Genomic DNA, 27,530 nt, shown 5'->3' with positions numbered 1-27,530 from the left:
AGATATCATAACGTCATAGAAAAGGTAAGAAAACCAAAATTCTCCTTTAAGAGTTCAAACACCACTCTTACAAAGTGAATGTGTCACAGGGCGGCTAACCCCACTCAATCTGACAGCTTTATCAGACGATAATAAAATAAACAGTGCTGTGGGTTGTGTCTGCACAGACAGAGTATGTGGCTCTGTCTGTGTACACTGTGTGCACTGCCTGCACTGCCTGTGTGCAGCCGCCAAAGTGCGCCAGAGTGCACTACTACAGTGTGGCTGAAATATAGCAGCTGCACTGCCTGTGTGCAGCCGCCAGAGTGCGCCAGAGTGCACTACTAGAGTGTGGCTGAACAGTCAAGCTGCGTTCGCTTCCAGCGTTCGCGCGTCTTACTTGTAAAATAAACAGTTCTGTTTAGACTCCCCCCCGATAGTAAACTACCTTGGTCCTACCTTGAACAGTGGTTCTTAAAGTGGGGTCCGGGGACCTTCAGGGGTCCTTGAGGGGGTTCCAGGGGGTCCCCAGCTAAATTATAGCATCAAAGTCAGTTTGACCACTTTAACCCTATCAGCCATTTGAAAATAGCCAATCTACAATCTCACAACATGTTGCGATGCAACACATTGTGAGCTTGTAGATTTCTATTTTCAAGAAAATCTTTAAACATTTGGATATATTTTTTAGCATAATAGCACAAATCTTGTATGGGGTCCCTGGCACAACAGTTTGAGAACCACCGATCTAGAGAACTTCTTAACAGTGTGACAGTCTCTCCTCCAGAAGTTGGCTCTCAAAATGAGAGCCACAAGTACATGTGCGGTTTGAACTGTTGACCATTTGAACATCTCAAAAACATCTTAACACATGAAGCCACCTCCAGGAGCTAAAGCGCAAAAAATAAATAGTTATATTATATATATTTATTGCCAGACCCAAGGGTTCGGGCTTACATGAGGCTTTGTACCTGTTTCGTCCATACATGGGCAGGGGCCATTTGTCCTCCGGCCCCAGCCAAAAAAAAGTTTGTGACGTCCCCTTTCGTCACGAACTATTCATGACATCATGAACTTCAGTTATAAAGTGGTTTGTAGGTGTGTTACATACTAAGACTTCATTTTGGGTCTGGCAGAACCAGGTCTCCTGGTCTTGTATTACATATTGTCACGTGTCACTTGACCAATGTTAGCTTGGCTGATGGAAGTCAGAGAGAGAAGTGCGTCACCTATTTATAGGTTTTTATTTCATCATGCGTCTCGCTAGCCAATCAAAGCATTGGTGACAACATATTGTCACGTGAAGCTTGACCAATGTTAGCTTGGCAGAGACGGACACACACACGGAAGGACGGAGACGAAAACATACTCTCCACCATACTGGCGGAGACAATAATCCTATACATTTTGCAAATCTCTGTGTTTGTGCAGGTGAGTGAGGGAGTCCGTCGGATCGGAGGTTGTCAAAAATATTCTTAAATCAGCAAATCCCCATAGGCTATATGGAGTACCCTGATGTCATCAGATGTCGCAGTACTGACATAATATACTGGCCTAGACAACATATTATGGGCATGGCTGACAGGGAACTAATATTATTATGGGCATAAACAGATACAGATATCTTCATATATGTGCATTAAAGAGGGGAATGGGGAAACCCCTGCAATGGGGGTGTGACATGCTGCACTGATGCTCATGGTTCTGATGTCACTGCGAAATAGAGTTCATAAAAGAAGGTAAAAGAGGTCATGTAACTGGCCCACAGTCTAATCATAATCATTCTTTGTTTTTGAAGAGAGGAAGAAAAGAAAGACAACGAGTCTATTCCAGCAGGGTTTATTATTTCATGAGGATGGGTTCAAGGCAGGAGAGAATACAAAAAGACGTCAACGTTGTTATTCAACGTTGCAAGGTGGAAAAAGAGTGCCTTATCTCTAATTTCAGATACGCAGACGCCACCTTCACGTTTACGTACTCCAAGGGCTCCAGAAGGATTTCTTATTCCGTGAACGTCTCTGAGGACTACCCAGACAACACCTATGTGTCCAACTCGGAAAATGCTGACGATGTTTTAATCACAATGGATCCGATTCCTGTTATTTTCCAGCGAATTGCATCAGAGATGAGGCTGAATAACGACGCGACCAGCAGCTGCATGAAGAGGACCAGGCTTCAGGTGGAGACAAACCAGTGCCATAAAGCACCAGAAGAGGACGATTCTGAGGGCGGCTACTCTGACGGTCCTGAAGACGAAGATTCTGAGGGAGATAATGACTACTATGGAGGTCAGGAGGAAAACGTTGATGACGAGAGCCAAAAACACCCTCAGCTGGAGGCAGACCTGCAGGCGGTGAGGGATTTAAAAGGAGCCCATGCAGTGTCTCTCAGGGAATACGGTGGATTTGATGACGTGGACATTGACCTGCGCATGGACGTCAGTTTCCTAGATGAGGAGACTGCACAGTGTTGGGGTGTGATTCGCCTGGAGCCTGTAACTATACGGCTTAACTGCTCCCTAACACAATACCTAGACGGGACAGTCCCGAAGGTCGAAGTTTTCCAAGTATCAATACTTAAAGACAGGTTTGGTCTGGGGCATCAGCTGAAAAAGATCATGCAGACGTTTGTCACCGAGCAGTGGGAAGAACAGAGCAAAGCCTTGTGGCTTGCCACAACGCCAGCGCCAAGTAGGTTCAACTTCGGCTTCAAAACCTGTTCCACTGATGCCAAATCTGTGCCAACCAGACACAGAGGTTTTCTTGTCCAGGCTATAGAGTATGCAGAGCAGAGGTTTCCTGTTCTGAACGAATTCTGTGTGATCTGCGACGAACCCCATGTGTTCCTAAACGGACCCATGCTCAGGCCTTATGTGTGTGAGGCGGAGCTGTGTGTCTTTGCCTTCCAGACCCTGGGGGTGATGAATAAAGTAACCGATGTGATCGCAACTGGAGCTCAGGTAGTGGATCTGTTACTGTCCATGGCTCGGGCTGCGGTGGCGTCGGCCAGGAGAGACCTAATTTTTGACCCGTATCCCTCTGTGGTCGATCCGGAAAATCCACAGAGACTGGCTTTTGACCCGAAGAGCAAGAACTATGATCGAGTGAACATAGCCCTCAACGGCCTTCCACGTATTCAACAAATGACCCAGACTGCTCACTCAGAGATGAAGAAACAAATGGACAAGGTTGACAAGTTGTCTCTCCCATTACTACAGTGGGTGATATCCAGTAACAGGTCACACATTGCCAAGCTTACAGCAGACAAACAACTGGATTTCATGCACACACCACATCAGTTCCTACTGCTGAGCAGTTCACCCGCCAAAGAGGCCAAATTCAGAGCTGCCAAAAAAGACCATGGCAGCACCTTTGTTTTCCATGGATCACACATTGAGAACTGGCACTCTATAATGAGGAAGGGACTGGTCGTAGCTTCCAACACAAAACTTCAGATGAATGGCGCCGCCTACGGCACTGGGATATATCTCAGCCCCAACTCAAATGTGTCCTTTAGCTACTCAGGGATTGGCCATTATGGGCAACAAAACGCTACCAATAAAGAACAGAAGAAAGAGCAAGGACTACAGTTCTTGCCGAGTCGTAATCTGAAGTGCATTGCCTTATGTGAAGTGATTACTTCTCCTGACCTGCGCAAGAGTGGATGTATTTGGGTGGCTCCCAATGCTGACTATGTCTGCACAAGGTTTTTCTTCGTCTACGAAGACGGGCAGGTGGGAGACACGACCATCGACACGCAAAAACCTAAAATCCGCGAAAAAATCCTTAAAATCGTCACGAGTCAACATCGTGCGACCAAGACATAAACACGTCCTCATGCAATACCGCTGCTTAGGCCCCTTCACCACACCCACAGATGGCAACATTTCTGTCTACTGAGGACTCTGTGTTGCCGAGGAGGGCTGTGGATAGTTCAGAAACCTGCCTACCAGTGACATCATCGGTATGCAGGTTTGGTAAAAAAATAATAATAATCATTTACGCTAGAATAGGCTTCTATTATAGCATTAGCATCCTAACTTTCCAGGAATATAAAGCCTTCAGTTTCTATTAGCTTCAATGCCATTCACAGACTGAATAGACAAAAAAAATACCATATTATAAATTTGAACAATAGTGAGGACTTTACAAAGATATGTTGGAAATGGCTAAGAGGTACCACCTTACAATGATAAACTCTCCTTTACACATGGGTATCATTCTATCAGGAGCATTAGCTTCTTCCTGCTCCTTTTCGAACACATTTATGATCTATTGTTCATTGAGATAGTTGGATTTGTTTGTAACATATTTTGTATTTTTACTTTTATTGTTTTATTGTGAGTTTTTTATTGTATGGTGTTCGAAGTAAAAACAATAACATAAATAAATACAATAAAATCATTTCACATGGCAACCCACCATTTGGGCTCTAGTCTAGTTTATTCACTGTGTACAGTGGTTCTCAAACATTTTCATGTCATGGACCCCCACATTTACAATATATGTATTTGGCCCCGGACCCCCATCCTGATTTTGATTCTTATTAACTAAATTAGTTCTGCTGGGGACCACCTGGACCACTGGGGTCCCAAAACCCCACTTTGAGAACCACCTGTGTACAATATCGGATCCAAACCATGGCATAGCTACTATAGCGTTAACGTCAACCTCTGGTACTGTATACTGCATGGCATGAAGGGTAACACTTCTATGTCTACCAACAAATTCTTCACTTCTATGGTGCAGCAGAACTGCATTATTTTCTATATTGATGACAATAATAATAACAATCATCATCATCCTCATCATCATTCATCATAATAACAATAAACTTTATTTATACAGCCACTTTTAAAAACAATACAAAACTAGAAAATGTGCTCCTTGGAGCACAGGTCTCCGCCAGGCGAGTACTGTTCCTGATTAATCCTGTCTTACCTATTTATATTACATATTGTCACGTGTCACGTGACCAATGTTAGCTTGGCTGAGACACACACACGGAGGGTAAAACATACTCTCCACCATGCCTTCGGCCTGGAGACAAAAATCACACCCAGTGTGAAGTGAGCGGTGTTATTTAGAAACAACAGTGGTCATCACAGTGATGGAAGCTCACTTTAAAAAAAAAAGATTTTTTGAAGTGCGTGGTGCTATTTATAGGTTATTATTTCATCATGCGTCTCGCTAGCCAATCAAAGCAAAGGGTCTGAATAGAGTCAGCCAATCACGGTACAATATTACATATTGTCACGTGTCACGTGAAGCTTGACCAATGTTAGCTTGGCTGAGCCGGACACACACACGGAGGGTAAAACATACTGTCTCCACCATGCCTTCGGCCTGGCGGAGACAATAATCCAATAAATTACGCAAGTGTGTGTGTGTGTGTGTGTGTGTGTGTGTGTGTGTGTGTGTGTGTGTGTGTGTGTGTGTTGCATGTGAGTGAGGAAGTCCGTCGGATCGGAGGTTGTCCAAAGAATATTGATAAATCAGCAAATCCCCATACAGTATATGGAGTACCCTGATGTCATCAGGTGACAACATGACACCTGGACAACATATTTAGGCATGGCTGTCGGGGAGGTACATACGTATTGTGGAGTGTTGCGGTCTAAACAACCAGGTGAGTGCTTCTACCAGGGCCCTGTTTCACGAAAGAGGAATGAAATTATCCTGGTTTAAAAGGCAAATCCAGGTTTGACAAGCCTGCGCTGTTCAGCCTGGTTTATTCAGTTCCACAAACGCCAAGCCTGGCTGAAAAGGAGCAACTTTGTCAAGCCAAGATCGTTAAACCAGGCTCAATGTGCGTCAGCGGCGGACTGGCCATTTGGCGTACCGGGCAAATGCCCGGTGGGCCGCTGGGCCAGTGGGCCACTGGGCCAAAAAAAAAAAAGAAAAGAAAAAAAAAAAAGATTTTCTTTTCCTTTTAAAAAAAAAATATAGATCCAGGGATACACGGGGGGCCGGGGGTCCACAGGGGTCCGGGGGTACACGTGGGTCCAGGAATCCACGGGGGTCCAGGGGACGCCGGGGGTCCATGGGGACCCCCGGTGACCCCCGGCCGCCATAAGACTATTTGTTTTCGGGCTTGTTAGATCTTCGATTTTCGCATAAGAATTGAATAAGTGTGGAAAAACTCATTGGTTCGTGATCAGATTGACTGCTTAATGAACAGTAAAGGCAATAGGATTAGTTAAACCCGGCAGTTAGCCTGGTCCTAACTTCACAGCTAAATTGCCGTGGTAACTAAGGTAGGATTGCTTCAATTTTCTTTCGTGAAACCGAGTCATGAGCATATCCAGGTTTACTGGCTAAGTTAATCTGCCGAGATAACTCAGCTTTCGTTTTATTTGGGCCATATAATATCAAATGACCTCTCTGATGACAAGGACATATATAGACAGCGTCGGAAGCTGTATGCTCAAGGGAACATGCTGTGTCGCAAATTTAGCATGTGCTCAGTACTGGTGAAGATCTCACTCTTAAAACTTTTGTTGCCAGACCCAAGGGGTCGGCCTACATGAGGCTTCCCCCTTTCGTCCATACATGGGCATAAAAGTCTGTCTTTTTTTCGTCCCCCTTTCGTCCATACATGGGCATAAAAGGGACCTCTGAATTTCGTCCCCCTTTCGTCCATACATGGGCATAAAAGGGAATTTATTCTGGGTCTGGCAGAACCAGGTCTCCGGGTCTTGTTTTATATATTACAGTTGTAGAAAAAGAAATTACCTCAATTATAGTGAGAAATGTTTAGGAGAGAGATTGAGAGACAGAGAAACAGAATTCTGTACGTTTACATTAACAAAACGACCTAGAGGTGTGCATACTTGATATACAGTACAATACAATGGTATGTACAGCACATACAAGTATATGTACAGTATAGTATAACAGACAAAGAGTCTCATTACAATAGTTTTGCTTTGCAGCTCAACTTTATACATTATACAGGAATTATAGTGTGTATCATCAAAATAGGCCATACTATACCACATTTTTTTTGTTTTGCAAAATGTGTCTTTCTCTTCCAGACCATCGTAGAGAACAGAAGGACTTTTCTTCAAGCGTCCCCAAGAACGACAGGAATCCAGATTTTGTCTCTATGCAATTTTTAACCAGCAAAGTTTATTTATATATAACAACAGTACAAAGTGAATCCTTGGCTTGCAAAATAGGTGTGCTTCATATTTACAATAGGTACACAATAATATATTATCATAACAAAACCAAAGCAAATAAAAAAAACAAGAACAACCTTTTTTTAAATACTTTAACTTTCTTACAATTTTCACAACACTTTTATAAAACAACAAGAACAGACAGCCATTATTATTATCATTATCATCATCATTGTCATCAGTAACTATTTTACAGAACTCCAGTGTCTACAAAGGGTTTCTCTAAATGTGTTTAAAATGGAAGAATAATTATTTCATACGCAGGGATATCTTGAGAGTAATACGTTGATCTGGTTCTTAATAATACCTCCATTGGATGACACAAAGACAAAAAAGGAAATGATGAATTCATGTTTTTGTTTTTTTTTCATACAGGAAATGACATGACCCGGTCAAGCAACAAGGCCGTCTTTACGGCAAGATGTTACACTGAGAGCAGAAAAAGTGCACGAAATATCTTGTAATGTAATGTTCTGTCCGTATTGTCAAAGGTGTATCGCAAAAAAAGCACAAGCCTCACACACACACAAAGTCACACTCACACACACACACACACACACACACAGAACTTTTCAAATTAAATTCTGCGCTGCAGAATGGTAAACATAAAACGCAACTTTCTGTTGCAGTGACTGAAATAAAGGTATACATCATGAAAATGAGCTGCTTTCTAAAACAGAATAAAAAAATAAAAATTCTCAGAAAAAAAGAAAGAAGGTGCACTCAGCTGTGATGTAAGACATGTACATGTACAGTAGCCTTTATGTGGGGGCTAATTAGACATGTGGAAAACCAGGCTGAATAAAAGGATCGGATCGGGCCACTTGCAGCAACCCAAAACAAGACACGGAGGGAGACATAGCGGATTCACTGTCCGACTGCGTCAAATTAAAACCATTCCGTTTCAGCCCCTCTGGGTAGATTCACAATTCTCAACATTAACGGAGCTTGTCCAACTAGAGCATGGACTCTGAAACGTGCGCATGCAAAAGAGGCATCGAGGTCCATATTAAAACTCGTTTTTTTAAGCGCTTTCGCAGACAAACATGTGAGGTACGGTATGAGGATACAATTCTCTTCGCTGAAATAGGGAAGACCTTAGTCCAAAGGAAGAAGATTCTTGGTTGTGTACTGTATATGCATTTGTTTTTGTGTACTGTACCTACAGATGTGCTTAGGTGCTTGTCACAGGAGAACACTCGCCCCTCCCTTCTTCCATCACTGGGTGGACACAATAATAGAATGTCAATCATGAGCTTGCCCTACATTTCTCTTCGACTGTTATTTTTTCTGTTCCAATCTCCTGATCATTCTGTGCACACAACTGGCTCAGATCAAAGAGATGCTTCAAAGCCAGAGCAGGAAACTAGAGCTAAAGGGCTTCTCTCTTGCTTCTCTCTCCCCCTCTCTCAGTGCTGCTCCCTTCTCTCAAACACCTCAGCGGCATCTGCCTGGCTTCGTTGGCCTGTGCTCTCTTCACCTCTCCTTTGACTTGATCATATGCAGGGCGCAGCTATTCATGGAGTGGTCAGGGGCAAAGTGCCCACAGTAACCTCCTCAGTGTTTAATTTAATTCTGTGTAAAAATGTAAAAATTGACCCATACGGGTCCACCCAGGATTTGACTGTGAAGTAGTGGAATTTGGGAGGGCAGTGATGAAGTCATGATGATGCCAACCGGTCAGACGGACTAGACTATGAAGATCAGAAGCAGTGAATGGGTGGACTGTCTAAGGCCACGGAGAAAGAAGCACCTTTTGCCGAACCTACTGGTGTTTGATCTCACTGTGTCTGCATATGACTGCAGTACTCTCTGGGCATGCCTCGAATAATACTACTACGACCGGTTTTCAAGTACTTGATGTAAACAACAAGCAAACATACGGCATACTACTATATCCATCTCTGCAGAAAATGAAATCACCAATCCAGCAAGCGAAATCTACAGTTTGTGGTCATCCAGCTGCAAGTATCTGAAGGTATAGATTAGATAGATAGATAGACCTCTAAGCTCGTGACTGTTCGGTTTTGGTCGAGAGACTTAGTAACCCTTGAACCACATTAGTTACACAAAGCCACCTTTAATGGGCAATGTCTTCATCGGGTGTTTGGAATGTCTTTTGTCTTGTCATGAAAAAGTCACTCTCAAAAACAACCAATTAGACAGAGCTGCTGTCTACAGAGCCTGCTTGCGGTTTGTACCTTGTGCAAGTTTTAAACTTGCATCTCATCCTTCCATGTGTGGGACCTTTTGCCACAATGTACTCTCCACTTCAACATGAGAGGTTTGCTCCCTCTATAAAGCATAAACCGATTCTGACACATCAATTAATAAGTTAAAACAACAGGTTCTTTTGGCACTTTGTCAAACTAGATCTATACGGGCTCCTTATTGTCTGTGCGAAGAACTTGGTGGTGAGAGTGGTCCCGTGGAACTCGCATCAGCTTAGCATCTCAAACCGGGCCAACTTGAGCTGGCATGACTCATTGGCACTTTAGAAAACAAAGATGGACCCTTAGAACACTTCTGATGTGTGATACCATGCATGCAGAATACACACATATTCGATCAAGTCCCTAAAGCGATACAAACAGTGGTTATATAATGGAGAGTTTCAGCATAAAGCCATCGGTGGCCTTAGTCCTGCTAGCTAGACAGGACTGTTGTCTAGTCTCCGGTTATATGGTAGTTGTACGTACGAGTGGCGGAGTCACACCAGTGATGGCCATGAGGCAGACTATAGACTGTACACACTCTCTTACAGTAGAGAGGGATTTGGTATCGGGTTCTAATGATCTTTAGGAAGGAGTTGGACAAGAAGGAAGTGGGGCCTGGGACGGAAGAATGGGCATGTTCATTTGACTAATTCTACTCAACTATCTATAGAGCTCAGTTCAACTGAAACCCAATTTGTTTGCAAAAACCAAAACAAACAAACAAAAAAAGAAAAAAGAAACAGACCAACAAAAAACACATATGCATTTGTAAATTCACATACATTGTTTGACAAGTATCAACCGGTACATACACAGACGACCTACACTGCTGAGGAAAGTTTTGAACACCAGTGCGATGCTGGTTTGAGGTCATAAAGCCTAACTACACCATACATTATTACCAGGACACACTTTTAGTCTTTAGGTGCCCACAAGCATGCTGGTTGACCCTTGACTTCCCAAGAGCAAGCGGCGTTCCACTGACTCTGACGAGATGAGGACGTAATTTCATGATTTCCTGTACACTTCTGCCTGGATAAAGAAGCGGAAGGTTCTTGTCAATTTCACGTGAAGCAGCAGTCTTATATAACCTGTGGACCTATCTGATGAGGACAGGGAGCAAGAAAAGACGTGAGCCATGCCATGTATTATCACCCCCCTCCAACCACCCGCCTTCACCCCCAACCCACCCCTCACTCTGACACGTCCAATGTCTTTAAATATCAAAGCTCAGGGGGCTGTGGATGTTTTAAACTACAACTGATAGGATTTCAACGTACGTCGTACAAAAATAAAAATCTGAACGCAAACTCTGCAACGATATAGGCCGTCAAACACGAGATGCTTTTGTCTCTTTCTTTTGAGTCCATTCCACTTTCAGATGCGAGTCACAGACGGAGTGGAGAATAAATGATTTATTTTCCCCACCTCCCATTTGCTTGCACACACAAGCCTCCCAGAATGTCTTCTAATTCCACACACACACACACACACACACACACACACACACACGCACACGTGTTGCATACACACTGTCCAGGCAAGCTGAAAGAACATATCCTCCTTTGAGAGGAGAAAACAAACAAAAGAAAAATGACTTAAAAGCCATGTTGTTTCCTGCGTATGCAGGGCTGAGCTCTCTTCCTTATGACAACACCAGCTCTAAGCTCCAGTGGGGCTTCTGGTCCAGGGTCTGGGCCCATAGCAGGGGGTCCCTCAGGGCTGATGTTATCATTGCAGGAGGAAGGAGGATCGAAAAGCAGTTGATTGTGTGTTAGTCGGTCTGTCTGTCCGTCCGTCTGTCTGTGGATATAGAGGTCCCAGGTCCCGGTCCATGGTTCTGCAGCTCCCATGGTGAGAGGTATGGTCATGAGGGGACCCTTTTGGGTGGTCATGTGGGGACCCTTTTGGGTGGTCCTGTGGAGCCTGAGATCCACTCTATACTCTCTTTCAGCTCTCCAGGGACATGGCTGAGATGAGCTGCTCCACCTTGTAGGCCAGCTTCTGCTTCTGTGCCTGTTCGTCCTGCTCCAAGGCTGCTGTGATCTGGGGGGGAGAGACGAGCAGGACAGGTCTATTATAAACCTCAGACAAACATCAGACTTGATGCCGCAATGATGATCTTCATTATAAGACAATAATACTGTAATAACTTTTATTAGAGCAATACAATAAATACAATATTTTTTTCCATACTGTTAACTCTCTCAGTGCCACGCCCCGAGATATCCCGAGTTTTTCCCCGAGTACCCTCCGTGCCAGCACGAGAAATCCCGAGTTTTTACTTTTGACTGTGGTCGCGCTATTCTGTTTATTTTTCATGATCACTTTCGCTTCCTGACTCCTTCAGACTCATTGGGTTCCGGTTTCATGACGCAGATTCCGTTTCCGGTTCTCATTTTTTTCCCGCGGTCATTTTTGGCCAGAATAGGGAAAGTCACGGTTTTTCACACGGTATAAAAAACGAACGGAGAGGTCCACGTCTACTCTCTTTGGTCTGGGTGACGATCAGTCATCGTAGTCGTGTATCGCATCGTAATTTAGCCCGATCAACGATTGTCGAAAATGTCAACATCCGGTTATGACCGGATGTGACGTGAGCCTGTTTGGGAGGGGGCGAGTGAGCCAGCGAGGTCATCAATGTGTCGATTTGTTGCTCTCTACTGGTAGAACTGTATTATGGGTTTAAAAACCCAATCAGATTATTTATTTGAATGAAAAATTACAAAATTAAAAAATAACGCAAATTTCTGGCACTGGGGGAGTACTTTATGAAAATACTCTTGGCACTGAGAGAGTTAAGGTACTATAAATGACCTTTGGCTTTTATTATTATAATTCGTTTTTTTTTAATTCCCTACACAAGACATATATAAAAGGGAAAGGCAATACATATAGCTGCCTTTGTCAAAGAGAATGGTACAAAATCGAGGAGCACTTAACCCTTTGAATACGGGAACGCATCTACAAATGTCTTCTAAATCCTAACAGGTTTCTGAAAAACGTACGTTTCTATATCAGTGGTTCTCAAACATTTTCATGTCAAGGACCCCCCAAAATTAAATGAATTTGTCCGCCGACCCCCATTTCAAAATATTTAGTTCCGGGGACCCCCAGAAGCAAAGATTTGAGTTACAAATGTTCGCTTTAAAAACATATATATATTCAAAGATTTGCACAAATCTTCATGATTTTTCAAAAATAGCAGATCTACAAGCTCATAGTGCGGCACTCGGTGCCGCGCTATGAGCTTGTACATCTGCTATTTTTGAATAGCCAAAGTACAGAATAATGGTTAAAGTGGTTACACAAAATGTGTTCCCGGATTGAATGGGTTAATAGCCTTTCCCGTTTCATCTTGTGCATCCCTTTCTGTAAAGGTGGCATTTGTCAAGTCTGTTTCAAAGGGGATTGAGACAGGGTCTCTCCTCTCTGCACTCTCGTCTGCCATGTCAGCCCTACTCTAAGTCAGGGTGACAGGGACACACACAGCGGTTGCTTTTGTCATGTGAACATCAAACACACACACGCATTAAAAAAAAAGAATTCCCAAAGAGATCAATAAGGTTTGCGTTCATGTGGATTTCTCTGTGCTCAGACTCTGCACACTCATTCCAGCATGTATGTGTTGCGCTGTATGTTCACAAATGTGATGACATTCTATTTGATCACGTTACCTGAATGTCATTCTTTGATGTCAAATATGCAGCCTGTAGAAAGTAGGTTACCAACAGTCATGTAACAGTACATGATAGTTGGTAACCTGGTACCAACTATAGATGGTTCATGTGCTTCTCTCTAGCGCCAATAAAACCTACAGAGAGATTTAAGCACTTAAAACTTATTTGGGGCTGAATTTTCAAAACCTTTACAAAATGTCTTCAAAGCGAATATAGCAGATCTACAAGCTCTGAGCTTGTAGATTGGCAATTTTTCCTTTTCATTCATTTATGAAAATAAAAGGAAATACGGAGATAGCCTAGAAGATTTCTGGGTTGTAGTGCCTCTGCCTCCCTTCACATCCAGCGTCATGCATTTTGACATGTTTTTGGTCCAACGCAGCAGGGGGCTAGTTTGGCAGATAGTCTGCAATCTGCCCACCGTCTTCCTCTCATCTACTTAAGTGCTCTTAGAGCCTGGCAGCGGCAAAGCGGAGTTGAACTCCGCCCCACCTCCTCCTTCCTCTCCTTCTCATCATCAGGACCCAATGGCAATCTATTATTAATCCGCAGCAGTGTATGCAGGTGCCATCTCCCAAAATCCATTTAAGTACTATGCTGGCCGGTTAGCCCGCCTCACAGCCTTGTGAGAAAGGCTGAGCAGGAACAAACAAGTGTCAACGACGTTTAAGTACTTTAGGCTGGGAGAGAGGGAGAGAGGCAGAGGACGTGTGTGTGTGTGTGTGTGTGTGTGTGTGTGTGTGTGTGTGTGTGAGTGCTTTTGTCGTGTCTGCCCGTGTTTATGCAAGAGAGAGCTAGGGAATTAGAGGATTTTACTATGTAGGCAGACGGACGGGCATGTCGTTATGGGTGACAATGTTCAAAATCCCTCTTGTTTTTTCATAACCCCCACCCCCATAAATGTTTTAATCTATATTTTTAAATAGCACCACTATTTTTAAAGTACAAAATAAGTGCTTAAAGGGGAGAGAGAGTCACAGTTCAAGAAAGGCTGACAGGGTCATACTGGGAGGGAGAAAGCAAGACATGGGTCGAAAGAAAGCGCGAAAGAGGGAGAGAGACATTGAGGGAGTAGGCAACATAAAGGTCAGTGTAATGTTTCCCAGTGGAGGAGTAGACATGCGCGGTAGAATGTCTCCATAACTGCTCACCCTCTCTTTCTCTGCTCCCTTTTTATGCTTACGGTGATCTGACAACGTGTGTTTGTGTGTGTGTGTGCTTGCGTGCGTGCGTATGTGCGTTTTCTACCATGAGAGCCCTATATAACATACTGTGCTCTGTAACACAGCTCAGGGGAACAGATAAGAGTGGCCTGCTGAGAGCTTTCGTCTGTACTCTCCACATCAGACATGGAGCCCCATCAGGCCCCGGCTCTAACTAGACCTCTGGGCTTTCTGAAGCCTCTCCGCACTGACATTTTTGTCCCACGTGCGACCGCAGCGCCACCCACCTCCTCGCTGTACTTGCTGACGTAGGAGTAGATCTCGTTGAGGGCGCTCAGCATGTTGAACTCCGTTGAGTGGAGTCGAGCCTGTTCTGCTAAGTAGGCGTTCATGTCCTGGTCGCTAATGGCCGGCAGGCGGTTGATGTCAGCGTAGTACCTGGGAGACGACACGCACAAGGACACAAGGACGCCACACTTAAAGAGGTCCAGGTCTCGAAAAATTCTAACGTTATAGGAACGAGAGGAGAAAGTTAAAGGCTCAGTGCCCTCCCATCCACACACACACATGTTGGGTCTTTAACCCATTAAGACCCGAGTCCGATTGTTCGCTTTAAAAAATATATGATTTGCACAAATTATCAGGATTTTTCAAAAATAGCAGATCTACAAGCTCATAGCACGGCACTCGGTGCAGCGCTATGAGCTTGTATATCTGCTATTTTTGAATAGACAAAGTGTAAAATGATGCTTTTTTTAGCTCAAATCAAAACACAGATGCGTTCCAGGTCTTAATGGGTTAACTGTGTGTGAGTGTCAGGATACAGCAGTACCGTGCTTTTATCACTTGAAGTAAAGGCTTGCATCTATGCTCTTACTGTTTCCTGTCTACTGCACCAGGTAATAGCATAGATAATAATTTTACTATGCAGACATCAACTTTTTACTACAGTTATAAAGAGGATTATGGATATCTGGGGACAAGGAAAGCTTTTAAGACACTTTGGTTAGTGGAGGAAGTAGATTGGCAGGGATGATGATGATGGTGATGATGATGATAATAATATTATATTCCTTTACAATAATAATAGAGTTGTCTCTTACCTCTCCACCCAGCTCTTGTAGTTGGGGATGTCCTTGGCGTAGAGCAGCTTATTGGATGGGGAGTCTTTGCCCAGGCGGTGTTCTGAGGTGGAGCAAGAGTCCATAAAAGTCTGGGCTACCACGGACAGACATGCGTCCGTGATGCTACTCTTATGGATGTCGAACACAAACTGCGGGTTCTTGATCACATTAACCCAAAAACGCAATGGAAGGCTGGAGAGAGGAGTGGAGGGACAGACAGAAACAGATGCAGAGAAACAGGACACTTGGTCAGCACACACCCTTGGTGAGGGAGATAAGCAGAGCATGCTGTACAAAGACGTAAGAAGAATATGGATTTATCATGTGTCATACAAAAAAACACGAACCTTAGGTCTAAGTCGAACACGAAGTCTTACAATGCCAACATATTGTATACAGTATCTGCTCTCACCAGTTGCTCTTCCACGTGTGGCGTACATCCGTGTCATGGATGCCATGTTTGTCCGCCTGCTCATCCAGGAAGTCAAACATGTATTTGATGGCGAGGGGCAGAGCGCTCCCCCGGTGGACTGTGCTGAAGAGCGTTTCGAAAAGGTCATCGACGAACTTCTGCAGCGTACCCTGAGAGAGTACAAAAGACGAGAGCTTTCAGTAAAAAACAGGCCAAAATGTGTGTTTTATCTGTCAGTAGATAAGATGATGTCTATACCAGTGGTTCTCAAACTCTTTTCATGTCAAGGAACCCTAGTTTGATATGCATTAGGCTATGAATCCCCATTTGATACCATTTTGATCTCTGGGACTCAAATCTACACTAGTATCAATTAATTCACCTCTGAGAGAGTACAAATGGACCTGTTAAGAATCATTTGGTTCCATTTGTACACCCTTTGTACATAAGGGTCTTTTTGGTTCCTAACTATCAATGATTTGGCTGGGGACCACCTGGAACCCCTTCAAGGACCCCTGGGGGTCCCCGGACCCCACCTTGAGAACCACTGGTCTATACAGTACACTCTACTAAAAAAGTTACCCAAGAGCTTTGACTCAGGGTATGGTACGGTACCTTTGTAGCTAGCAGCCTGGTCAGGTAGATCTCGGAGACCATCTTACTTCCACGGTCTCCCTCTTTCTGGTCCCCATGTTCGTGATTCTTCACCAGGTGCCAAACCTTGACCCCGCTCTCCAGGTCTGGTGTGATCATGGGGGCCCGTGAGCGCAGGCTGTCAGGACTGCCTGTGTAGCGGAACGAAGAGTCTGTCCATGGGAGGGAGAGGGCGGAAGAGTTTAAACTACAGCGGTTACCGAAGCCCACCCCTCAGGCACTGCATCATGTAGTAAAATGGGTTCACACATACAGAAGCACATACATATGTATGTATGTATGTGAGTATGTGTGCAGTCAAACACTCTCTCTCTCTCATTCTCCCTTTGGTTCTCTCTCTCTCATTTCCACTTCTCCTTTGCAGCTTGTTGTAATAACGGAGCCCTCGTGTTCATCTACCTCTGAGCTGTGTTTGCAAAGGAAATTGCAGTGCTGGATAATTTCTTATTATTGCACAGTAATGAAGGGGGGGGGGGGGGGGGCAGCAGCAGTGTGTCCCTCATATCCGATGCATGTTAGCTCTACAAGTCCTGGCCAGTGCCCATGATGGATGAAAAGAATGGCCTCTCTTGATATCTCATCAGAGAGAGCTAGATGTGCAAAAAAAGAGACCCCTATTCTCCTCTCGTTCACTCTTTCATTTGATTTGACTATTTCTTTCTCTCTTTCTTTCTGCCACCAATCCTCATCTGCACTGAATGAGACGTGGCTTTGCCTGGATCCTCTTAAAAAGCATTCCATGATTGGCTTCCCGTGCCCTCATTGTCCCGGCACCACGTCCAAATGGCCTCAGTCACACTCTTTAATCAATGCATCAAAAGATGTGTAATATGTTAAGCACTGCAGCCGTCCTTACACCTCACCCACCCCTCCTCCAGTTCTCCTTCTGTCCTCTCAGCCCCCTCTTCTCTCATTTTTCCCTTCCTCCTTTTGACACGGATGGATGACGCGCTGGTCCTCTCTCTCTCTAATTAGCAGGTGTCTCCTTGTGGTGGAGGGCTCTCTCTGGGCGGGGAGGGGGGGGGGGGCTTTCTGGTAGTCGCTGAGGATCTGACTCTTGGCTTCAAAGGCCATGGCGCAGACGAGCAATAAAGCCCATTCCACTTACCATTACGGTAAGGGGGGGGGGGGGGGTGGGGGCACCTGGGAAACAGACCTGGAGGCTGTAGGCGTGCGAGTGTGTACGTGCACGTGACAGCATGGCAGATTGAGGTCTCAAATCCCTGTTTAATCCAGTCACCGGCATCCTGCTGCTCTGCGGCCCCTCATTTCTCCCTGTACCCCGCACCCCACCAACACACACGCACCTCCTTCCCTCACTCTCCCCAGCACTCCTTCACTCCAAGACATGGCCAGGCAGTGTGTGTGTGTGCGTGCGTGCATGCGTGCCTGCGTGCGCGTGTGTGAGTGCGTGTGTGTGAGTGGGTGGGTGAGGTGGGGTGTTTGCTGGTGAATCTTGGTGCTTGAGGGCTGTGGCGGTGTAAATTGCAGCAAGATGCTAAGTGCTGAACGTTAAATTGATATGAATCAATCAGCGGGTTGTCGAGGTGCAGCTGTTGCTCGCTGTGCCGGCCCGTGATTGATGAAGGGACCCCGGCTCGTGCCAGCCCAGCGTCTGCTTCCTTGTGCCACACACAACTGCACAAACACACAACTGCACTGCACTGGCCGTGCAAGCTCTCCCAATGCGAAAGAATGCTAAACTAAAAACAAAAAAAGAAGAGAGCTAGATTGTCCCTTCTATGGCTCATTGTGAATTCATGACTTTGGTAAAATATTCAGCACTCTGCTCTTTGTAATAAAGCAGACTGCAGAGGCCCCCCCCCCCCCCAGTAACAAAGAGTAACTTGGGTTCGTGAGCATGTAAATACTCTCTAGGTGTGAGAGTGAATGCATTAGTGGGGAGAATTAACGTGGCAGCTTCATAATGTGTGCAGTTAGAGGGAGTCTTCTCTTCTTCTCCTACATAAAATTACTTCTTCAAGGCTGTTCGGTTCTTTATTTCTGTCATTCCATCCTTCTCTCCTGCAATGGATGCACTGGTTCCATCATGAGAGTAGCAATGGGTGGGAGGCGTTAGCATTAGCCCATGTTTCTAGGTAGCAACAAGGCAGAGTTTTATCCTTCTACCTCCTGTCCTGATAATTACCCATGCTCACACTCCCTTTCTCCATTTTGTGCAAAGTATCGGTCACAGCGAATAATTAGCAATCACAAGTTGCCCGTGGCCCTGCCGTGCGTGTCTGGCGTACGACCAGATGGGGCGCCCTGTGGCACAAAGCGTGATGCCACCAACCGAGGGAGCTAATGTGTGTGTGCGCGTGTGCGTGTGTGTGAGTGTGAGTGTGAGTGTGTGTGTGTGTGTGTGTATGTTCTTATGTGTGTGTGCACATATGTCAGTCCACTGCGTCCTGGCCCAAGGCGCAGTCTGCCATCTCCATTATAATGGTTTCAAAGAAAAAACAAACAGGAACACAGCCCCGGCCATCACCATTACCTCCAATCGGCTAAATCCACCCCTCCCCTCATCCTCCTTCTCTCCACTCCCAATGCCCTCCCTTCCATTCCACTACCTCCCAAGCAGAGCCCAGGCCTGATCTGCAAAGTAAACTGCATCACATGCAGTCGGGGGGTGGGTGGGGGGCTGTGAGAGAGAGAGAGTGTGTGTGTGTGTGTGTGTGTGTGTGTGTGTGTGTGTGTGTGTGTGTGTGTGTGTGTGTGTGTGTGTGTGTGTGTGTGTGTGTGTGTGTGTGTGTGTGTGAGAGAGAGAGAGAGAGAGAGAGAGAGAATATCTGTGTGTGAGTAAGAGAGAGGGAGAGAGAGAGGCTGCAAACAAAGCCTCTGCAGCAAAAAAAAAAGTGGCTGCAAACAGAAGCAGCCATCACTTTAGGGAGAGGGGATTTGGCTTCGTTTGGAAATGACAAACACACACACACATACACACACACACACACACTGATCATCCTAATGTGGTTGCATGGCACCTGGCCCATGACAAAATGTTAACGTTACAATAACAGGGATACACTTGACGCCGGATGGAATTAGGTGCCGATTTCAGCCCGCTATTAACTCTACAATCGCTGCATTAGGACAAAAATGCTAATAGGCACGATGACATCTGGTGTTTGAGTGGAGGCGATATCGTGGTCAGGAAGAAATGGCCGTGGCGTGCGGCCTTTAATAACTCACCGTATCGGCTGATGGAGGTGCGTGATATGCTTGCTGAGGGGGGGATGTTGTATGACGAGGTCTGTTTGGGGACCAATGCCACCACACAGCGGTCCGATACCTGAAGGGAAGAGATAACATAACATCATTATTTTGGGGGGACTGTCATGTTTCCACATTGAATCGAAGGTTTTCACAGTCCTCTGTGACACCGCTTTCAAAACCAAATTGTATAATGTGAATGCAAAACATTGAAATTCTGCCGTCATTTGTTTCAAAAGTTTATCCCAAGCCAAACTTTCCTATATGGATACATAACTATTTCTGACAGCAAATGCATAATACTTATGTATGGTTTGTAAGATAGCAATGCAACACAGCTCTGTTTACACATTTAATTGTACATTACATTGTTCCACTTTTGCTTTGGCAATGTAAATGTATGTTTTATCATGTCAATAAAGCCCCTTGACTTTAATGAAGAGAGAGAGAGAGAGAGAGAGAGAGAGAGAGAGAGAGAGAGAGAGAGAGAGAGAGATATGAACAACATCAGGCAGGAACACTCTCACTGTCTTCTCGTGTACTTTTCACTCCTTCAAAGGAAATTCAGTCTGGCAGAGAGAAGGCAGATGAGGAGAGAGATTGATGTATGAAAGATGCAGATGCTTCCATCTCATGTGGCTCTATGGTGGCTGTATGGTCCATTTAGTATGGTCCATGTAGAGCTCTTTGCTCCATAAATGTCCCCACTCATTTCAACTATATTGAGGCACCTATATGATTCCTCCTAGAGAGAGGAGTAGCAGCATTATAGCCAAGTTTAACTTTTCATCTATGTGTAATGGACCTCCATCATCACCGGCTATTACTGGAGTGTAAACCCATTCCCAGCAAAGCGGAGGAGTTTAAATTCCCTTTTATGTGGCTAGACCAAAGCACAAACAGTTTCACTGCACAATTACATTTTTTGCCATTACGCTGTGATTATCCATTAGCACGCACACTTCACTAAAAAATGCATGTTTCACAACAAAAAAAAGACAACACGGCCAAGAAAACTTTCCATCGCCCTTTCGTAAGCCAAAACAACACAGAGCTAGTTGGCTGGCATTTACAGCGCACCCCAGAGGAAGGATTTCTGCATCAGAACCCCGCGAACAAAGACCGACGAGCCACAAGTGCAGTGAAAAAGCCAAGTGCTGGGCTCAGAAACCCCCTCAAAGGTTCTACTGAAATTCTTCTGTTTCATTTGATCTGTAGGAGCAATAGACTCTCTCTCTCTCCCCTCCCTGGCTGTTAGTCTGGGGGTGGGTCTGCTGGTGGCGGTGCTGGGTCACAGAGCTCCTCACTCGCTAATGATGTTGCCGGCCTGCGGCTCTGTGATGTAGCGGCCTCTCACCAGCCATCGCCATCCACCTCAACGCCCCGCACCCCCCCCCCCCCCCAACTAATCTCAGTTGCACCATTAGCTGTTGTTGTGGGCGGGGGGGGGGGGTGGTTGTCTGCCACACAGTCCTTCACATAATCGCCGTACTGAGAGAGACACTTGAGCGTGGTGGTGGTGGTGGTAGGGGCCTGGAGTGAAAAGACTCTTGGAAGTCTTCATTGCAGATGCATCTGTAGCTTGTTAACCCATTAAGACCGGGAAAGCATTGTGTCATTTTAGATTTCTTTGGCTATTAAAAAATATTTCGTTCCAGGGACCTCCAGAAGCAAAGATTTGAGTTACAAATGTTAGCTTTTAAAAATATATATATTCAAAGATTTGCAAAAATAAAATCATTTTTCAAAAATATCAGATCTATAATCTACAAGAACTTGGTGCTGCACTATGAACTTGTAGATCTGATATTTTTTGAATAGCCAAAGTATAAAATAATGGTTATAGTTAAAATCTAAAATGACACAGATGCGTTCCCGGATTGAATGGGTTAAGAGAGAAATAGGGGTATAGAATACCGGCCATCCACCTGCCAGTCGACAACCCCTCTCTACCTTAAACCACCTCATCTCTGCGAACACACACACACACACACACACACACCCTCTTCCCAAAAGTCTCAGATCAGTCAGGGATTCTGCAGTTATTCCTGTGACAGAATTTCACCGCAGAGCATGAAATAACCTCTCTCCCTCTTCCTCCCCTCTCTCTCTCACTGTCTCCGTCTCTCTCTCTCTCTCTCTCTCTTCACATTATGTGGCTGACAGGGAGGCTATAGCAAAGATGGGTGCTTGTGATAGAGTAAATGATTGAAGGCGTGCGGATTCGCCCTTCAGGGATAATCCAGCGCAGAGGCTGATAACGGCCAGGTGAGATAAGGGGGCTGTGGGCTCGGCCCCGTGATAAGACCTTCCATCAGACGGACCAGACTGGACCAGACAGCGGAACGTGGTCAGGCCTCTATCTCCCATCAGAACCTCCAGCCCATCACAGGACCACATGCTTTCAGATCACAGTTCTTATTATTACACCTGCCCGGCCCCTGGCCCTTAACCCATTAAGACCTGAGGCCCATTCTACAAATGCCTTCTAAATCAGTAGTTCTCTTTTTTCGTGCCAAGGACCCCCAAAATGATATGTATTTGGCCACAGACCCCCATATGAAAATGTTTATGCCAGGCCCCCCACCCCTCCCAGAAGAGAAGATTTGTGTTCAAATTATTCAAAATGACTCAAAAACACTTTCAACATTTTTCCAAAAATGATCAAAATAGCAGATCTACAAGCTCGATGTACGAGCTTGTAGCTCTGCTATTTTTTAATAGCCAACGCTAAAATAATAAATGACACAGATGCTTTCCCGGTTTTAATGGGTTAACTTAGGGTTAGGGTTCTACATTTCCAGCTCTGTTCAGAAATGTGTTTCTGCATTTTCAATTATTTTATTCTAAACGTTTTGTGTGTTAAAAATTGAGTGATAGGATTTAATCCGAATCATAACTTTTGCAGCCAGATATGTTTGTGCATTATGAGGAATTTGTGTGAGTGGTGATGGTGTATCACACTGAAGTAAGAAGAAACTTTTTTATAATAGATAATGAATTTTCAATTATTTACCACTATTTATTGTGTCTGTGTCACAAACATAGTGTTGACAACTGACAACCTATTTCCAAATCTGCTAAGGAATTCACACGTCAACAAGATGACAGGGTTTGAAAGTGTTCTTTTAGGGTGTGATGAAGGACCTCGAAAAATATATTTTTGTCATTGATTCTGGCATGTAAAAGTAAAAGTAAAAGTGTCAATCTATTCATTTGTAACTCAGAGAGTGTACAAATGGAACAAAACTGGTTCGGTTCCATTTGTACAATATCAGAGTTAAATTAATACTCAGGATTTTACGTTGTATGAGGACAGGGTGTGAGCACAGCTGTTATCGCCCCTGAGGGCAATAACTCAACATGCTGTAATGTCAACACATCGGTCATTAGGCCTTTTAGCCAGCAGCACAGGACATATCAAATGTGATTGCTCCATCTCTCCTCTTTCAACTCAGTCTGTTCAAAAATGACCATTCATATCAGGTCCATGCCTCCCTCCCCTCCAAAAAAAAAGAGGCAAAAATGCTGCAGCCTGCAGGCGATGTTAGTTCAGGTTTACAATGGGCACCGGTGCGCCCAGCCAAACACAGTGTTAGATTAATGAACAGATAGCTCTGTAGCAGTATCTGTTTTGTCTGGGGCTGTTGAAAATAGCCTAAAATGCCCCCTGTGCCGCCTCCTTAGACTGGCAAGGTGGGTAACACAATCTGGCTGGCAGGCTCTTCCTGGTGAGGTCATCGTGTGTCTGTTCCTTCACTGCAGTGGAGGAGGACATGCAGAGGTCAGTGAGCAGCAGGGGACACAAGTTTACCAACTAACTTTACTCCATCGAAGCAGTCTCTGTGAATGCGAGGCGGGGCGGGGTGAGGTGGCGTGGGTCGGGAGCGGATGTGCCCTTTACTGTCAGACATGCACGCATTAAAGAATTATACTCCTGACGATACAGACACTGCCCATGTGTCCCAACGAGCAAATGTGACAAAACAAATATCACCGCGCCGGCAGAGTCCACCTGTAATAAATCAGCACTTTGTCAAACATCATCAATCTAATTACTTGCACTGTGCCCCGGAGAATATTGTGCTGTCCGCAGGCAATTTGAATCATCGTAAATAATCGGAGCCGTCTGACAAGCTCGGTTTATTATAATGTCCTGTTTATTAGAATTGTTAATCGCACCCCATCCCCAGTGTCACTGGAGTCGGTGGAATATCTAATTTGTGTGTGTGTGTTTGCGAGGTGTGTGTGGGGGCAGGGGTGTGGTGTCGTGAGTTAGAACCCAGTCTGGCCTGAGCCCCTGCTGGGACTACTACTAATGCTACACAGCGGCAGGAAGGTTAACACTCTCACCTCTGAGAATGACAAAGATGGGAGGGAGAGGAGGAAGGAGAGAGAGTGAGGTAGGAGGGCAAGGGGGAGGAGGGAGAGAGCAAGGGAGAGAGAGTGAGATAGGGAGTGAGAGTGTCTGATGAAAAGCTCCCTTTGACAAGGGGAAAGACTAATCAACAAAGAGAGATCCGAATCAGCAATCAGCCAGGCACTCGCCTATCTCATAAATCTTTTATCTGCACTGCTCTGTCCGCCCGCGTTGTCAGTACACAGTCAAATATTCAGCGTTAATTTTACTCTGAGAGTGTGCAAATGGAACCAAAAACTCTCAATCCTCAGTGTTAAATATCCCCGGCAGGCCGGAATGGCCAAAGGCGACGGATTATGTCTGTCTGCCTGTCTGTCAGTCCGTCCTCCTGTGTGCAGCAAATCTCGGGCACCGCTGGACCAATCAGTGTGAACACAGAATATTTTCTAGTCCGATATGGAAACAGAGTGTGCATATATATATATATATATATATATATATATATATATATATATATATATATATATATATATATATATATATATATATATATATATATATATATATATATATATATATATATATATATTATATATATATATATATATATATATATATATATATATATATATATATATATATATATATATATATATATACACACACACACACACACACACTCACAAATATTGAGAGAGAGAGAGACTGAGGGGGTCACCAGCTAGGTTAGAGCAGAGAGAAGAGTGGGAATCTTTTCTCGCAGTCCCCTGGCTCCAACTGCCAAGTTGTTTGAATAAAGATTTGGCGCTGACTTTAAAAGCGCACGTTTATGTTTTTAATTTGCATGCCAGAAGCTCAGGGAGTGAGAAGGTGTGCATTTCCATATCCCAGGCTATGTAAAGTACCATCTCCCATGTGGCAGGATAAATAGCCAGAAGGGATCTTTGGTATGGTCTATATGGACCCTTATGAATGCTAATGTCTCCTTGTCTGGTCCTCTCTATCGCTTTTACATGCATGTGTGTGTGTGTGTGTGTGTGTGTGTGTGTGTGTGTGTGTGTGTGTGTGTGTGTGTGTGTGTGTGTGTGTGTGTGTGTGTGTGTGTGTGTGTGTGTGTGCGTGCATGACTGTCAGTGACAATATTCTCCAAACCCAGTCTGTCTCTCTCACATTAAAATCTTCAGTGTTCATTTAACTCGGAGAGTGTAACCAAATGGACCCTTATGGGTCCATTTGGTTACATTTGTACACTCTCTCGGAGATACACATGGATAAATTAACACATAGGATTTTAGTGCACTCCTTCTCTTTTAAGCGTTCTCTCTCACTCTGCGGCTTAACCCATTAAGACCTGAGGCGATTCTTTAAAAAAAATCTAAATCCTAACAGTTTTTTGAAAAAAATATAAAAAATAATTTTTTCACGATTTTTCAAAAATAGCAGATCTACAAGCTCGTAGCGCGGCACTCGGTGCCGCGCTATGAGCTTGTATATCTGCTATTTTTGAATAGCCAAAGGCATCTAAAGTGACACAGAAGCGTTCCAGGTATCAATGGGTTAATGAGCTGCGCTCCGCCGTTGCTGCCAGCCAGCCACCGTTTGCCAGATGTGCTCTTGCATCTGCCAGCGCGGTGGCACATCGCACAAGCACAGAATACACCCAGAAATACACACATACACACACTCGCGCGCACGCACACACACACATAAACAAAACGTACACAGGCACCCAAGCCAACTCATCGAAACGGTAATGATGCACAAGTGGCTATGTTGCTCCATCTCTCTCCTAGCCCCCCCACCACCACCGATCTGTCTAGGTCTACCCCTTTCTTCCATCCATATTGCCAGGCCCGCATTTCTATGTATATAACCTTTATTTTACCAGGAAAGTCACATTGAGGTATAAAACCACTTTTTCCCCTTTTTTTGGGGGGGAGGGGCTTTTCTGCCTTTACCTATACAGTGGAGATGGACAGGAAACAGGGAGAGCGAGACGGGGAGAGTCACTCACATGCATTGGAGCCTGTATGTGGTATGGCGCCCCTATAAAACCTCTTTTGCAATGAGACCTGACCAAGACAGGGCCAAAGCAGTACAACAGAAGTACAAGAATAAAAAATAAAGAATGTAACAAATACAACCCAAAAAATGCAAATACAAGCATTGTCGAGAGATAAGGTGATCCAATTTAAGTTTTGCCTGCAAATCATTCCAAAACCACGGTCCTTGGTCCAAGCTAGTAACCAATTGGTGCACATGTGCGTGTCGCTCCGTGCCCACACATTTTGTTCTCCTTCACCTAGTAGTGTGACATAAAAGCGTCAAAAAAAAAAGACTGTTAATGGCGCGGAAACAGACATACTGCCTGTGCCCCCGTCAAGGACTGAAGCACTGTCTGTCTGCGAAGGCAGCTGTACAGGGGGAACACTTTGGGATGGATGAGAGTGCTCATTGAGGCCGTCAGCGGAGAAAAGGAGAGGTAAGACTGGGTAATGGATATGGGAAAGAGTGGAAAGCAGAAAAGTGAGAGAGGGAGTGAAAGACGGAGAAGGAAACAGGCAGGGCGATACATTTTGGTGAGGATGGAGGGAGGGGAAATTGAGGCAAGGGAAGGAGGAGGATAGGGAAGGGAACAGCAAGGAGGCTCAGCGAGTCCTCTGCGAAGGACGCCAGGACGAGTCCCTTCTTCTCCCACTGACTCCTACATCTGCTACGGTATTCCATCTGCTCCGCTGGGGCAGGATGCTCTGACTGACCCCCAACCAACCCTATCCTGTGTTAAGAGCTTCAGCCTGACCAGACCCTGTGAAGCTGCAGCCCCCCCCCCCCCCCCCCCCCCCCCCCCCCCCCGACACACACACACACACACACACACACACACACACACACACACAACCCCACGATTAAATCGCACCACAGCGGCGGCCAGCTGCAGTCACACCTCAGCTCTGCTGGTGTCAGCTGTATGTCAGTCCGGGTCCATACCCCCTCCTCCTCCTTCTCCTCCTCCTCCTCCTTCTCCTCCTCCTCCTCCTTCTCCTCCTGCAGGCCGGTGGGCAGATGGCGTCCCCCCCGGCTGACTAATGACAACCGGCTGACCCATGGTCTGAGAAAGACTCATGGACTCCGGTCCAGAGAGGGGTCCCCTCTCTCCTTTACCTTTGCCAGTTTCTCTTCTCACCTCCCCCCATCCCTCTTTCTATCGCTCAATCAGTCCCTCTAGGTTTCCGTTTTCCTACAGCTTCCTATACCTCCTACAAATACACCACGTTCCCAGCAGCCCTTGGATACTTTCCATCCATTTCCACTCTACTTTTGTCTCCGCTGTACAGGGGGGTGCGTGGCTGCACGCCATTGAGCTGGACATATGATAACGATACACGAAGAAATAAGAAGGGGGTTGGGGGGGCTGCAATAGGAGCTGAACTCATAATGGCAGAGTTGGAAGAAAAGTTCAGTGTTCTGAGGAGACGCAAGGACTAATTGTCACCACTACACAGAAACACATGCTCACTTGCATACACGTACACACAAGTAGGCTAT

At 45.2% G+C, this 27,530-nt stretch overlaps 2 protein-coding genes across 3 annotated transcripts in view; one reads left to right on the top strand and one right to left on the bottom strand.

Annotated features, from left to right (window-relative positions):
* Positions 1-1,828: 1,828 nt before the first annotated feature.
* On the top strand, positions 1,829-3,805 carry LOC308096452 (protein mono-ADP-ribosyltransferase PARP8-like; the record flags this gene model as incomplete). Its single annotated transcript, XM_080443873.1, has 1 exon — positions 1,829-3,805. One exon carries the CDS (start codon positions 1,829-1,831, stop codon positions 3,803-3,805), a length of 1,977 nt encoding a protein of 658 aa, XP_080299999.1.
* Positions 3,806-10,585: 6,780 nt separating this feature from the next.
* Positions 10,586-27,530, bottom strand: part of plxna2 (plexin A2) — a 231,624-nt gene continuing 214,679 nt past the window's right edge. For both annotated transcript variants that reach the window (XM_080445644.1, XM_080445645.1), the window contains 6 exons: positions 19,604-19,703; positions 16,373-16,563; positions 15,758-15,927; positions 15,325-15,537; positions 14,509-14,659; positions 10,586-11,424 (listed from right to left, as the gene is read on the bottom strand). In XM_080445644.1, coding sequence (XP_080301770.1) covers positions 11,329-11,424; positions 14,509-14,659; positions 15,325-15,537; positions 15,758-15,927; positions 16,373-16,563; positions 19,604-19,703 — 921 coding nt within the window. In that variant the 3' untranslated portion in view covers positions 10,586-11,328. The remainder of the gene's footprint in view (positions 11,425-14,508; positions 14,660-15,324; positions 15,538-15,757; positions 15,928-16,372; positions 16,564-19,603; positions 19,704-27,530) is intronic.

The sequence above is a fragment of the Gymnoscopelus braueri genome, assembly GCF_963280865.1.
Source record: "Gymnoscopelus braueri genome assembly, chromosome: 12".
NCBI classification, from domain to species: Eukaryota; Metazoa; Chordata; class Actinopteri; order Myctophiformes; family Myctophidae; genus Gymnoscopelus; species Gymnoscopelus braueri.
Note: the sequence above shows the minus strand (reverse complement) of the source record. Positions and strands in the feature narration are given on the sequence as shown.